General features: G+C 41.4%; 2 protein-coding genes across 4 annotated transcripts in view; both read left to right on the top strand.

The window, feature by feature from the left end:
* Positions 1-15,603, top strand: part of LOC142106977 (espin-like) — a 128,822-nt gene that overhangs the window by 106,480 nt on the left and 6,739 nt on the right. For all 3 annotated transcript variants that reach the window (XM_075190065.1, XM_075190066.1, XM_075190067.1), the window contains 2 exons: positions 4,394-4,530; positions 5,461-5,739. In XM_075190065.1, the coding sequence (XP_075046166.1) occupies positions 4,394-4,530; positions 5,461-5,739 (416 nt within the window). The remainder of the gene's footprint in view (positions 1-4,393; positions 4,531-5,460; positions 5,740-15,603) is intronic.
* Positions 12,129-13,865, top strand: LOC142107421 (espin-like protein). Its single transcript, XM_075190853.1, has one exon. The coding sequence runs from the start codon at positions 12,171-12,173 to the stop codon at positions 13,863-13,865; it is 1,695 nt and encodes a 564-aa protein (XP_075046954.1). The 5' UTR covers positions 12,129-12,170.

The raw sequence follows: 15,603 nt of genomic DNA on the forward strand, positions 1-15,603 counted from the left end.
AAAATGTGCACAAAGTATATAAAATCTGAGGAAAAAAATTGAAATATTCTCATAAAAGGGGATTCGCATTTTTAAATATTCAGTTCTCGGGTTAGATTGTCATCAGTAATCTTTTGTTGATCCCATTAAATATTAATTAGAAATGGCCTCCACCTGTCACACAATTAATATACGAGCTAGGATGATCGGCAGTTATCTGTTGTACATTATTTAAGATGTCCCGCAGGCATATTAAATTTGTATATGCGTTCCCTCGTCTGTGCTCCTGCGTTGTACATACACAATGAGAATTACATGTCCACACCTGGTGTCTGTATGTAGAACAATAACAGGTATGTTTTTATTGAATTTATGTCTTGGCAACAAGTAATGTTTTTGTTACGTGTGGCAAACAATTACAAACTGTTTCTTTTGGCAATTAAAAAAAGCGATGCTTTCAATTTGGGACTAAAGGGAAGCCCTGAGTTACACCCACCTCCGCCTACAAGCATATGTGAACCTGAAGACAAAATAATGTCATTTACTTTTGCTGTGGTTAAAGTTTTTTGAAAAGCACAATGACCAGCATAATATAGTACCCCAACTGCTTAGCATATTGTGTTGCTCCAGACGTACTTTAATAGAGACTAATGCACTATATACAGTGATAAGTACAGGGCCATACTGTTAAGAGTAAGTATGTTCACCTGTTATATGCCTTCAATTAAGGGCTAGTTAGTGTGCATGTCTCTGGATAGGAGAGTTGGCAGTAAAGTCTTAGCTGGTCAACATTCACTCATCTCTTTGAGGGTTACTTTGTTGTGGCTCCAGGGCTGTCTACTGGCGTCCAATATCTTTTTTGCGTTTACTGGAGCGGTGACTTATACTGGTCTCTGAAGTGGGATTTTGCGTTATCTTGCAGGGGGCGACATTGTGATGATGTTAGGGAATTGCCCTTGTGAATCACGCGTATCTCTGCGTAATCCAACATGCTTTGTAAACTCAGTGCATATATGCTTTGTACATTTGGAGCTCAACACACAAACGCGTCACCATCTCCGAATGCAAAATTACAGACGCTGATCGCTATGGCTTCTTAAAGGGCCCATGCCCTGCCTCTTCTGAGAATTTTTTTTTGGGGGGGGGCAGTTATATCATTTTTAATATTAATGATGCATAGATTATGTAGCGTAAAATAATCTGGTATAGTAACAATTAAATAATGCTTAGAATTATGAGGAGCATTGTAATAACTCTGATAAATTCAGGTCCTTCACAGTGGCTCTAAGCCAGCGATGGGCCACAGACGTCCCTTCCAGCCTTCATCTTCTAATTCCAGCTCCTTCCTGTTGTATTGTCAGCTTTGTTTGTTATAGCTTGTAACACTCAGTTGACATGTTATTACAGATAGGGGTCTCTTTCTTTGATTAATTGTATTGTTTTATCTTATTACTTGGATTACGGATAATGTGCAGCCCTTTTGAAGGTTAAAGGGCTACATGGTGTATCAGGTTGCCTATCTCTGTACTAAGGCGAAGAATCCTCTCCAGTTAGTTAGCCTAGCAATAATTTACCAAGGTCGTAAAATCATATATCTCTTATGTTACACTGTGTTTGTTAAATGATTGCTAACCTTTAGCAATAACTCTCCCCGGACATTAATTACTGCACTGCTTCCTCTTTTTCCTATATAAGCTTGAAACATGGCCAAATTGCTGTTCTCGTTATTGTTGCTCATAACGGAGTGAATACTTTTTAATGTACTTTCAGCAGAGAATACATCTACACAAAGTGGGGCGTAATAAAGAGAAAGCACTGTATTAACATGGACAATTATTTTCGGGAAGAGAGGGCTCTAGGTAGCTGACATACAGTAAGTTGCTATTGGTCAGCAACTTAAATCTGCCCCGTATTCATTTTGTAAGTGTCGGTACGTTTGGTGGAATAACTTGGGTGGTGTTTTGTTACTATAGAACAGATCCCACTGCAGGATGAATGAAGACCATCACCTTCATTCATTGGGCAACTTGCAGTGTGTGTGTGTGATTTGTATTACAACTGGTTAAGAGGCTGGAGGACTGACCCCCCAAAAAATAGTCTGAGAGCACAAACTTACAGGTTCTTCACCCCGCTGGAAAATGTCGGTACTCCCATCACTTGTGCATCATTTCATTGGGAAATAGTGTTAGTATAAATGATTCTCCTCATTTTGTCATTTTCCATGTTTGAAGTTTAAGGTTAGTAAGGTACCAAGAAGGTCTTTAAAATCGGCCAACACTGCACCCAAAGAGGTATTAGCCATTTTCACCAATATATACCCCGATTACGCTGTGTATATAGATTAGCTACACTTTTGTTTTAACAAAAACATGTCCTGTAAAGCCTATCAGAGTAGATTTCTTTTCTGCATTTACAACTTAATTTATCTACATATTTGTATTACAATGAGTGAAAGCACCATACTGTTGTTGCACAGACTTCTATGCTACTGCGTAGGTAATTGTCATAATGCAGATCACTTGCATGGTATTATCAAGATGTTGCATTTCAACCAGTGATGACATTGCTACATTAATATGAAGAATGTATACATTGTATATGGTGTATTTGTAAACTCTGAATCAGAGCCATCCTTTGCCATTAGGTGATTGCTGCAGAATTTATCTGAAAGACCAATTTAAAGTTAAGTGCTAACCACTAAGCACGGTGGCTTTGTGGTTAGCACTTCTGCATGACAGCACTGAGGTCATGAGTTTGATTCTCGGCTATGACCTTATCTGTGTGGAGTTTGTATGTTCTCCCCGTGTTTGCGTGGGTTTCCTCCGGGTGCTCCGGTTTCCTTCCACACTCCAAAAACATACTAGTAGGGTAATTGGCTGCTTTTAAATTGACCGTAGTCTCACTTGATCTGTGTGTATCTGTGTTAGGGAATTTAGACTGTAAGCTCCAATGAGACAGGGACTGATGTGAGCGAGTTCTCTGTACAGCGCTGCGGAATTAGTGGCGCTATATAAATAGATGATTTTGGTGCCGCAGTCTGCTATTATAGCACTGGTGAGTCTAGCGGGCGGACTCCACTAAACTGTATCCGCGTGTGGTTGGAATGGTTTTGTTACGAGGAAAATCATGTGAAGGAAATAATCATGTTGAGTTCTCGTTTAATTAAACTAATATTATTATTAAAATAATAATTATTATTATTAATATTATTATTATTGCTATTTGCCTTTACATTGCATACCATGTAGCATAGTATATTTGCAAAGCTTGAAGCTCTATTGCAGCAACAGGCAATTCCATAGTTGCAGACTCACCCAGTGTCTCTATTTTTCAATATTTACCAGCTGTATAATAAAAATCGTCCTAGGTGCAATTCCGATCACATATTCTCTATTTTCTAAGTTTTAAAGTTTTTAAATGTATAAGTTGGTGTCTCTTGATGAGGCATATTCAGAATGCAAACAATAGATCTTACAATAAAACTATGGAAGTATGACATGATTGGGGAGTGTCCTGGGAAACTTAAAATCTTAACTATTTAATTCTAATTTTGTCATTTCCTGGTGACGTTACAGCAATCACTTGGCTCTGACTCCTCAATAATGTTTTCTTGACCAAAGCCATGAAACGCGTCACTACTGTAATGTAGTCTTTATAGGATGAAGTTAAATGTAAAGAGAACTTAAAAGGAAAGCTGGTATAAACACATGCATATATATATAAAATATTCTATAAAATACATTAGGGACTACAAATATTTGAGACACCACAGAAGCTTCATAGCATTGAATTATTCCAGCTGAAAATGACTGCCCAAATACTTATGTGGCACCAACTTAAGCTTAATGGAGGAGCGAGCAACGCTGAGACTCGAACACTTGGCTACATAATAAGAGTGCATAAAATGGAATATGAAATGGCATAATAGGCAATATTATTACTGGGCACCATATTACTGTAAATTAATGCTACTATTTGCATATTACTGGGCAATACAACTAGTAACAAACACTATGCTGGACAGTGCTGCTACTGGTGTCATTCCTGAGCATTAGTACGACTTGTGGCATATTACCGGGCATTACTGGTGGCATATTACAGGGCATTACTGCTACTGGTGTCATTCCTGGGTATTAGTACGACTTGTGGCATATTCCCGGCCATTACTGGTGGCATATTACAGGGCATTACTGGTGGCATATTACAGGGCATTACTGCTACTGGTGTCATTCCTGGGCATTAGTACGACTTGTGGCATATTACCGGGCATTACTGGTGGCATATTACAGGGCATTACTGCTACTGGTGTCATTCCTGGGTATTAGTACGACTTGTGGCATATTCCCGGCCATTACTGGTGGCATATTACAGGGAAATATTGCTGCTTACTTAACAGTTAACATTATTTCCATAGGTACCAAGTCATTCAACATGATGTCCCCAACAGGAGACAACTCTGAGCTGTTGGCCGAAATTAAAGCCGGAAAAAGTCTGAAACGAACTCAACAGTGCAAAGGTCTCACCACAATCTTCTCCGGCCAAGGATCAAATGTGCGGGTGATGGTTCATTATTCATTTAACATTAAATGTTTTTGGGACATATATACATATAAATTAATAATTATGATAATTATATGATTAAATTGATTCTTATGATTGGTAGTCAAATACAAAGCTTTTTATTTATTTGTGTTCATTCTCTCTCTCTCTCGCTTTCCCCTCCCCCTTCACTCTTGTCTGCGCGCTTTCCCTGCTCTCCAACATGCACGTGCTTTCCCTTTTCTTGCACGCGCTTTCCCTTCTCTTGTTTGTGTGCTTTCCCTCCCTCTTGTGAGCACGCTCTCTCTTCCCCCTTGCGCCAGCGCTCTCTCTTCCCCCTTGCGCCAGCGACCTCTCTTCCCCCTTGCGCCAGTGCCCTCTCTCTCCTCCCTTGCGCCAGCGCCCTCTCTCCTCTCCCTTGCGCCAGCGCCCTCTCTCTTTTTGGCAATATATTGGGGCTTACGTAGAGTTTGATATATGCCAATTTTTATTTGCATAAGATACACATTTCCATATTCGCATACGCACCAACAATCGTTAACGGTCAAGACAATAGTCTCCTGTGTATAGGACGCTTCATTATATTATTATACTGCTTACAAATAGGGGAATATGATTTCGGCATTTGCTACCAACACTGTGACACTGCATCTTTACGCGGTTCTTACTAGTATACACACTGTGTGCCTGGCGCAGATTCTACTGTACTTAAGCCGGTGCATCTTGAGATACGTCCCACACGCAAGAGCACTTTCTCTGCACTTGTCTTTTTCTGCATACATTTAGAGCGTAAGCATTCCTTTTAATCATTTATATTCTTGTATATATGTATGGTCTGCTCACAAGTCCTCTACTAAAGTGTATTTTAAAAGCAAATCTCTTCACAGAAAAATTATTTAAGTTTCCTATTTATTCATTACTTTATTTGTGTTTTCTTTGTAGTCGGATATTCCAGCCCCTGAAACACCTCCTCCAGCTTCTCCCTCTACACCCCCAGCAAACACACCCATCCTTCCCAATAAAGGGGCTGCAAAGTCTCCCGAGCCTCTAATGAATGGAAATTCCACCCCCCCAGCCCTGGTGCAGAGCAGCCAGATCGACATCGAGTCTCTGATCCCAACACACGATGAGCAGGGGAGGCCTATCCCGGAGTGGAAACGCCAGGTCATGGTGAGGAAGCTGCAGCTTAAAATCCAGGAAGAGGAAGAGAAGAAACGCACGGTAAGGAGGTTGGGTTCTGTACTCTGCGGTGCTGTGCCTCTGACTTTGTTTGCTGTGACTGTGATCTGTTTTGGTTTTGAAGCCTGCCTGTGTGAGCTTGCTTCTTCTTTAAGTCTGTTATATTCTACCCCGGTATACAGACGAAACCTCATTTTATCCTCTCTGACTCATAGAATGCTAACATAGTCTGCGGCGCTGTACAGTGATATTTAAAAGGGGATTGTACCATTTTATAAGTAAGCTTTATTTTACTGTACAGAAAAACATGACAAGGGTTGTAATGGGGAGGAACAGTTCATCGGCCATGCTGCTCTAATCTCTTCTCGGCATGCCCAGCCTGGCTTAGAGGACCCTGCGTATGTGCCAGATCAGAAGAAGCCTTAGGGGGGGAGCAGGGGGTATTGTCAGGCCTCCACACCTCCCGGCACCCCAGTACTTCCACCACTGTTTGCAGGACACGGAATGATAGTTCCCTGTCTATCTACATTAAAGGGGTTGGCGACATTTGGACCTAACCCTTGTATTAAATAGTGGGCTTCCCAACCCCACCTGAAGTTAGAAGCCACAGAGAGAGGAGAGGGCGGGATGAATGAATCTGTCCAATCCCATTTTGTAGCTCTGTTAAGCAGTATGGACAAGTTCTAGACAGATTGAATTGTGCTACACTAAGGATCTGGACACACCAATGCGATTTTATGTGGGTAGGCGGGGGGAGTGAGTGGGGCTTGGTCAGTTCAGGGGTAGGGATAATTTTTGTCCTGATTTTTAACTGTTGGGTGGTAAGGAAATCTCTTCCCTCCCCTGCAACACTACCAGTTACCCTACAGCGAGTGCTGGAGGAAGCATTAAATGTTGTGCCTTAAATGTTTCATTAATCACAGGAATAAGTAAGCGCACAGAAAATCATTTGTATCTGCAAATTTACTTATTGACCTGATCTGGAGAAGCCATATTGCTTACACTGCGGACGAATAATTACATATTATTAATATTATTAACGGTTTATTTATATAGCACCAATCACATTATATTATATTCTGTAGAGAATATGTAACCATTCACAATATCTCCCCTAGGCTTCAATGCAACACTGCTCTTAGATGATCAACTGCCGTTAAAATGATAGAATACTTTTATTTTTGCAAAGCATCTCTCTTGTGAGACCCTTTGGGAGGAGCGCGTGCAGGGTTTAGTAAGAATAGCTCTGCAAACCATATTAACATCCCCCTCCCCGCCCCGTCTAGCTTTTAAATGATGCTGCTGCAATTTTACTGGGTCAGCGCTTAATAAAAGAGAATATAGATTGTTTACATGCCAGGCACCTTCCACATTCACTTGTAGGCATTAGAAAACAGCCAGGGACAGGCTTCCAGCTGGCTGGCACAGTGCACACAAGACAAACAAATAGCAAAACCTCTCCGCCTCTTAACATAACTAGCTATCAGAGGTAAGACATGGGAAACGTGGCTCCCAGCCTCCAAAGAGGATGCAAATCCTGCCAGGTCTGGGAAAAAACGTAAACATCTCTGAGACAAGGCAAAGAGGTGACTCACAGGCTGTACAGAGGAATAACCGAACACTCTGTCTAACATACACATCCCCCTGTACTAGGGGCAACTAAGCAAATGTATATTTGGTTGTTAAAGTTCCTTTAAATTGGTTTCTTCTTACTCCAGCCCTTGAGCTAGAAGTGGGCTCCCGATGTAGACTGTGTTCCTCATTTCTGATAATCGTCAGCACAGAACCTTCTTCACTATAGAACCCTCCTGTGCTACCTCTGACGTTGCAGCGGATTTTGACGGACAAAGGTGGCAGTAGGGGGGGCTGTAGATATGTCACATAGTAAGGATAGGTCACAGTAGCATGCATGCGCACACTGTAGGTTCACCGCCCCAAAGGACAGCCCTGCAAAGTGACAGAGGTGCGGCAGGTATGGAGTGGAGTTGTGCCCCTCTTTCCTCCATATTTGTCTTAGAACTTAGCGCGCACAGCGGTCAGTAAGTCGCCTGTTTCAACTGGAGGTATTTTTCGCATACATCTCAACTGTCCCGATGACAGCGGGACAGTCCCAATTTTAGGACTTTGTCCTGTGGGTCGGAATGTTGGGGAAAGGGAGATATCTAATAGGCAATCTAGCCAGACCCACATCAAGCCGGGGTGACGCCCTAGTCGCGATGCGACCACTCCCCGTCATCCTGCCGATGACTGATATGTTGGGCATAGGCAAACCGAGGGGGGGGGGGGGGGAGGGTGTCCTAGTGCCTGGAAACCCCCCTCCAAGTCTGGGGCACTATATAATTGTGGTGGCTGGACCCTGCTCCCACTTCACACGGCTCTGCTTGGAAAGGGAGAGCTGCGTGCACCTAACAGTAGTGCACGCAGCATTGCCCATGTATATTATGGGAATAGGAAGAGTTGGAGAGCAGCCAAGCACTGTGTAAAATTATAGCCACACCCCCATGCATGCTGGTCACGCCCACTGGCGGAGTGGTGTGGAAACCCCCCTCTACAAATCCTGTGTTTGCCCCTGTTGGGGTGTATGGATTCCCAATGCCCACGCAAAAACAATTGTTATATATCGCGGTGTGGGGGGACCCTAATAATTGATGAATAGAACCTTAAATTCCCCGCCCCCCTACCACACACACACACACAAAGACGAAGGTCCATTTTGTTAGAAGCCAATTAACCTACCCGTATACCTTTTTGGAATGTGCAAAACCCAGGGTGAACATACAAATTCCACACAGATAGTTCCCCTGGTAGGAATCGAACCCATGACCCCAGGGCTGTGAGGAAGCACTGCTAACATCGGTACCACTATGTCTCCAACAGTATAAGACAAGTTCTGATCTGGTGCTAACCTGAAGTAGCACCAATGCCAGAATATTTGATCAGTGATTTGAAGATTGTTGAGTAGCTAAGGTCAAATCTGCAGAATGGGGATCATTCAAATTACCTTTGAATGCAAATGGTCCAATCTAGTGATGGCGTTTCACTTTCCAAAATCTATTGTTTTGTTACATAGCACAGTTTGCAGAGCATCACCCTGGGGAGGTGAATGCAAATCACAGTCCTGTAGGCAAATGTGTAATATATTTGCATGTAGTTACACTGTAATATTCCTGTTCATTAGTTGTAGCACAGTTTCTCTATAGACTGTAAAAGGGGGGTTTGATATGGGAACAAGAGTATATATTATAATTTTAATACATTTTCTGTCTTATTGGAATATATATGTGCACAATGGAGATATACAGTAGTATTAAAGAACTGACTTAAACTCCACCCAAAAGTACATTAGTTTAAGAAAAAAATAATGAAATTGAACTTGTATCTGATGTCCCATTTAGCTGATGAGCCAGGACTATGAATGGCTATAATGGTACCATGCACAACTACTCTGTGACCACTCGGCCTGTTTCAGATAGGCCAGGCAGTTGTCGTGGCCCCTCCCACGTGAACTTTCCTTTCCCATGAAAGGGAAATTCACAATGGAAGGGCTTCAGTGCCCATTCGGCGGGTTTCAACAGGCCAAGTGTTAAAAAGAGAGTACTATTACCACCATTAGGGACCCAGGAGAATCTTTGAACTCCACCCACAACTAATCTCACAAAATGGCTGCCGCCAGTGTGTCTACATCATTTGTGCACTTTAACCTTTACTTGCTTTTACTGATTAAACTGCAATGCTAATCTAACACTGTAGTTACCAGTCACAGAGCTCTAGTGGCCACATGGAGGATTCCTGACAGAAATGTTTCATCCCTCTGGGCCAATTTTGGCTATTAGTGACATTTTGCCTCTATTTGTAAAGGTGCTTGTCAGTATTAAAAGATATTTAGAATAAGGTTTTTGTTAGAATGGTTTTTCTCAGAATTATCGGATGTTTGCTTTGAACCACGCGTATACAAAATGTAATACTTTTTTTTTGGAACCAAAATGGTTGCTCGCCTGATGATTTTGTGAAGTACTATCAATGTAGGGATTTGCCACACACCTCGCATGTTTGTCATGCATAATAGCGTTGATTTGTTTTTTTATTTCATAGATATTGTAGTTTTGTAGTGACTCATACGCAAATGCTTGTATGATGTCACACACCTACTTTTGCACAAGTTTTATGGGGAAGCTTTAGGATTTGCAGGCCAAGATGGTGGCTTCTGTGGGGTTGCAGAGAATCAAGGGCCTTTTTTGGGAAGTACGGATTAGGTGCACTTTTCACTGAAGTGAGATGGGAGCATGAATTTACTGTACTATATATTGTGACAAGTTCATTATTTGTTTTTTTTTAAATAACTTTTTTTTTGTTTATAAATATTAATTATAAAGCCCAGAAAAATAAGAATAGATGGTAAGAACAACAGCTGATACTATACATTTGATCATTACTGAAATATAGGGACATTTGCATGGACCATGACACTTAAACATGGGACTCTGCATGGAAATTAGTAACAGTTGGGGGTCGATGACTTCTTAAAACAAATTACTATTATTAACATTTATTTATATAGCGGCAGCATATCTTAGACATTATTAGATTGTCCAATTGTAAAGCGCTGATTGTTGCTCTCTCCATGGGCATCTGTGAAATAGGACAAGGACATTGCACGTGTACAACATGTCCTTCATCCTGTGCTGAGCAGATAGACGTGCACCTCATTCAGTGGTCTGCATTTTTTTAAGGCAGCACAGCGACAATGCTGAACTTGAAGTGAATTGGTATCCTAATTGTACTAAAACAAATGTCTTTGTTGACGTTTTAAATGTTATTGCCTTGTGTAAACAATAGCCTTTTTTTCTCCTGCCGCACTAATTTGGGAAGAAATCAGCCTATATGTGTAGGGCCCAGTATAGTCTGTGTTTCCCTACAATGTCATTGTGTAATTGCAGATCTGGTGGAGTAGGTTATCTTTTTTACTGTATGTATAGGTGTAGTTTCGATTGTTGCTTATTATTGTATATTTATATAGCACAAATCATATTATGCAGCACTGGACAGAGAATATTTGTCATTCACATCAATCTAAATTTCCTAACCCGCCCACACGCATTTTTTATTGGAAGCCAAATAACCTACCAGTACATTTTTGGACTGTGGGAGGAAATCTGAGCACCTGAGGGAAATCCATACAATCTCTGCACAGATAGGGCCCTGGAATCAAACCCACGAACCTAGCACTGTGAGGCAGCAATGCTAACCGCATTCATGAATCATGAGTCGAATCATGAAGAATGGTTTTAGAATGCAAACCATTCCTAAGTTTGTCATTGAGGGTAAAACCCTATCCTGCACTGATGAGCCGTAACAAGGGCGAAACAGTCGGAAGGTGGAATTTTTCCAGACTGAGCTTCTCAACGGTCTGAAAACCCAGCACTGGCTCATAGGCAGGGGAGGGCTGGCAAATTTTAGCCCGGGGGGGGGGGGGGGAACTCCACCCAGCAGCCTATTAGGAACATTTTAAGGGGAAAAAATTCAAGTGGGCCAGTGACCCAGCCCAAGTTAGCCCACCATGGAACTAGCCCAGGGGAGTCAGATGCCCCTCCCCCCCGGACAAGCCAGACCCTGTTAATAGGGCTGCTATGCAAAGTTCTTTCCTAAAAGTTTTTTCTTCAAAATTCAACACTGCAGCACAGAGAAATTGAGTAATGAGGGAACAGGAGGGTTCAAAGTTGGAGAGTACCTTCACGTAACATCATTGATGATAATAATATGACACTAATCTGGGGGGGTGGCATAGTGATACCTAAATGTTTGCATGGTGTTGGTGTGAGATTTGTTTTTTCTCTTCTTATGATACATTTAAACTGCAGTATCTGGTATAGAAAAATATACAGAGTGTTGGGGGTTAAATTAATTGGCGCAACCGTTCACGTTATCAGAATACCTGTCCGGCTGATACATTTAGAGGCAAATTGTAAATCAGAGCTGCAACATGTGTATACTCTATACTGCAAGTTTAAACGTTGTACATGGTCATTTAGTGGTGTAATGAGTGTTCTGTCCTATGCCATCTACATCACTGGTCATCCTCATGCTAATCAATAATGTTACCGTTAACATCGTTAAATAAATAAGAGCATGCTTGATTAATGGGATTGTGAACTGTATGTTCCACCAATGATATGTTCTGTGCTTCTATTTGCTGGGGTTTTTAACCAGTTCTTAAGTGAGAACCATACGTCTTGCTTAGCGTTGTCCAAACGTTATCACGGTTTGCCATTACACCACTAAAAACATGTAGACTTTCAAAAAAAAGAGTGCAACGAAAGAACAATATGGCTTTGTATCCTGAGGGATATTTTTCCCTCCTTTTTTTTTTTTGTATTTTGTTTTTCCACTAGTGTGAGGCCGGTAGTTACTACCATCCAGAAGGTTGGAGATATTCTCATGCTCACAATGCTATTTTGGGACCCTTCGGGGAACTCATGACTGAAGACGACATCAATCGCATCGAGAAACAAATCGAGAACCTTCAAGTGATGCACAAGGTCCAGAAAGTGGAAACTGAACTCGAGCAACTCGAACATGAGCTTCAACAACTCCTGCCCGTATCTGCGGCCTTATCACAGGAGCACTTCACTGTCAACCCCAAACAAATGCAAGGTAGAGCTGATGACCTCCCTGCTTGGTGTTCCAAAATCTCCACGCTCTTAAAAAGTATGGCCATCCTTCTGGCAACACTCGGAGGTAAAGAAGTTGACCTTGCCGATTTGGTGACCAGAGATGCTCCTGAACAGTCACAGAATGCACCGAAAGATGGTAACACCAACATTGGTAGATCTCAGTCCTTTAGCTCCACCAGGGAAGAAGTTGAGAAAGAAATCAAACAGTTCGGCGTATCAGTCAAGAACTTGAAAGCAAATTATGAAGTGTACGCACAACCTCAAAGCGCTTATGATGCATCGGAAAGAATATATAAAAGGAAGAGATCCTTACCAGTAGGAACAATGGCTTACAGCTATGGAAGGGAACCCATCTTGGAAGAAGACTACATAACGGGCAATGAGCAGTTTAATGTTTTGAGTGACGCTATATTGAGACCACACGAGGATCCACCTATCATGCATTCACATGCTCAGCTAACATACCACAATGAAGATGGCTTCCCAACTGAGATGGACACTAGTAACCAAGACGGTATAATGGATACGTTGGGAGAGACATTGTTTAGTCCAGACCACATGACTAGAAGTCTACCTGTGCAAACGGAACTCAGTTGCGTACAAGACTACATTGACATGAGAAAAGAAAGGATTGTGTATCTTTTTCTTGAGCACTGGAAGAAGTGGACATTTACAGAGTCTGTTAAAAGTGACAATCCTAAAAAGAAAGCAATCCGTGGTTCCAGCAACAGTAATTTGGACATTGATAAGGGGAAAAGTAACAATGACGATAGTAACATCAAGATGACAAAAGGACCAAGTGACGATGATCGACTTTTATACTTCATGAAGCAGAGGCAAGTAGTTGGGAAGTTGCTTAGCCATTGGAGAAGTATAATTTGTCAAGTCCCCACCAGGCAAATACGTCGCTTGAGTAGAGCGAACATGCTTTATTGGCCAGAGCACTTTTTACCTCACGTGAATGGTTTACCTGTGGAATACTCAAGCCTGACGTTGGACCTCTTCATGTTGGGCTACTTTCAGTTATTAGAAATGTCTATGTCACGGGAGGAGAGAAAATTTCGACACATTCTGTGCTACGAAATGTTTGACCGACTCGGAAGCCATAACTGGGAGCTCATTCGGAAATTTCACAAGGTTGTCATGGAAGAGATTGAATCTGGAAAGAGGGATTGGACTGACGGATTCGAGGACCTAAAGCAACGTTTTTTTGGGGACAGTATAGAGGGAGACGTAGACAGCGTAAGAGTGACGGAGCAGCTAGAGGAGTCTGCGACCCAAAGCTTATATGTAGAAGAACCCAAGGTTACAATGGACATCAAAACTAAAGAAAGTGTAGTGGCTTCCAAGGAACTGACTCCACTTCCTAAAAGTAGGAAGGACTCTATCCAGCTAATCTCAGAACTGGGAGAATTTACTAATGATGACATATGTCGTTATATTGATCGCAGTTTTTCATTTTGGAAAGAAAAAGAAGCAGAGATGTTTGATATATGAGATCATCTATTACCACTTGTTCCAATACATAATATGCTGATGGTAGATATATATTTACCATCGCACACACGGCAGATGAAGTCTACTGCCTCAAATGTGTAACATGAAAATCCATGTAGAACAACTGAAATGACCCAGGAGCAGGTGCAGATTTGTTTCGTGGTAGAAAAGAGGGATCAGTCCAGACATTTAAACCCATTTTCTAAGCACAGCGCTTAGAGGGTTTGTGGGGTTTTTTTTTTCGTTTTTTTTTTTATATATATATTTGTTATTAGTATAATAAAATTGTTGGTCCTTCCATTGGTGGAGACCATGCTATTAATAGAATAATGCTTAATTGGCCATGGAAAGATATTATAACAATGCAGCATAAAGTAATACTTTAGTCTTAAGAATAAAAGACTAAAACAGTTTTTAATAATTATTTCAGCTGGATTTTTATTTTTAAAATGTATTAAATTAAATTTAAATCATTTCTTTGCGATAAACTACCAGGTAACTGTTTAACCGCATCAGGTGAGCTAGGGCTCTCTGGGAAAATATTAATTTTTTAATAGAAACGTAGGAATATTTTTATTCCTACAAATTTTGATCCTTTTAGGTTTTTTTTTTAAAGATTTAGGATAGCTATATGTCTATCCCAAACATTTTGAAGTTCCCCTACCGTATTAGCCTCAACCACCTCTGTTGGAAGGCTTATCCTGCTATTTTCTACACTTTTTGGTAAAGGGTAAAGTAATTCTTCCTCAAATTTAATTTGAACCTGCTACCCTCCATGTAGTGCATGTCCTCTTGTTCCGATACGTCTTTTGCTCTTTAGAATCCTTCCCTCCTGTACCCTGTTATAACCCTTGATCTATGTGAAAGTATCTATCATATCACCTCTCTCCGTACTCAAGGCTATACTAATTAGAGTCCTTTAATGGTAAGTTCAGTGATGCAGACATTGCACCATTTTTGTTACTCCTCTTTGTCATGTCTCGTGTATTTGTTCTTCTAGAGATTTGGCCTCTAGAGCTGAACAAAGTATTTATCTGTATGTAGCCGTTGAGCGCTGCCTGTAGTGGGTTGATATGGTGTAGTGTCTTGGCTGTTGTCCGTAGGGGATAGGTATGGTGGTAGAAGCATGGTCCGTAGAACGGATTTGTTCCTTGTGTGCCAAGTTGTTGGTTTTTTTGGAGTGTGGGTAGGGTTTTTTTGGAGGGTTGTCAAGACAACAGAACCCACTACGGAAGCCACTTAACGTGGTGAAACCCACACTCAAAAAAAAACTCTTCACATAAGGAGCGAACCAGTTCTACGTAACACGCTCCCACCACTATACCTATCCTTTACGGACAACAGCCGAGACACTACAGCCAACGCTCCACAGATAAGTATAACTTGTTTATAGATCTACTAGGTGGAGGAACCCATGTCTACAGTGCACACCACCAACACCAGCCAAGCGCAATAGTGCACTTTCATGCTGAACACAGTATATATTGGCATCACCACCAAGCTTTCTGCTACTCAGGTGTCTACTCGGTTATCAGTTTCGTTTCACTTCAACACCAGACTAATATTAATGCCATCAATGAAAGTATTAAAGAGAATAGGTCGATTACAAGAATGGTGTACACATTATTGGGGCACTCCACTGGTCTACACTCCTTTCCCCACTGTCTGATGCTGCGGGTACCACAGAGCCTTACATATAAACAATGATAATAATCTTTCCCTCTGAATTCCATTTCCT

Source organism: Mixophyes fleayi, chromosome 11, assembly GCF_038048845.1.
Source record: "Mixophyes fleayi isolate aMixFle1 chromosome 11, aMixFle1.hap1, whole genome shotgun sequence".
NCBI classification, from domain to species: Eukaryota; Metazoa; Chordata; class Amphibia; order Anura; family Limnodynastidae; genus Mixophyes; species Mixophyes fleayi.

What these genes read in the sequence shown, in the direction of transcription:
- LOC142107421 (XM_075190853.1), top strand. Translation starts at nt 12,171, where the DNA reads ATGACTGAAGACGACATCAATCGCATCGAGAAACAAATCGAGAACCTT.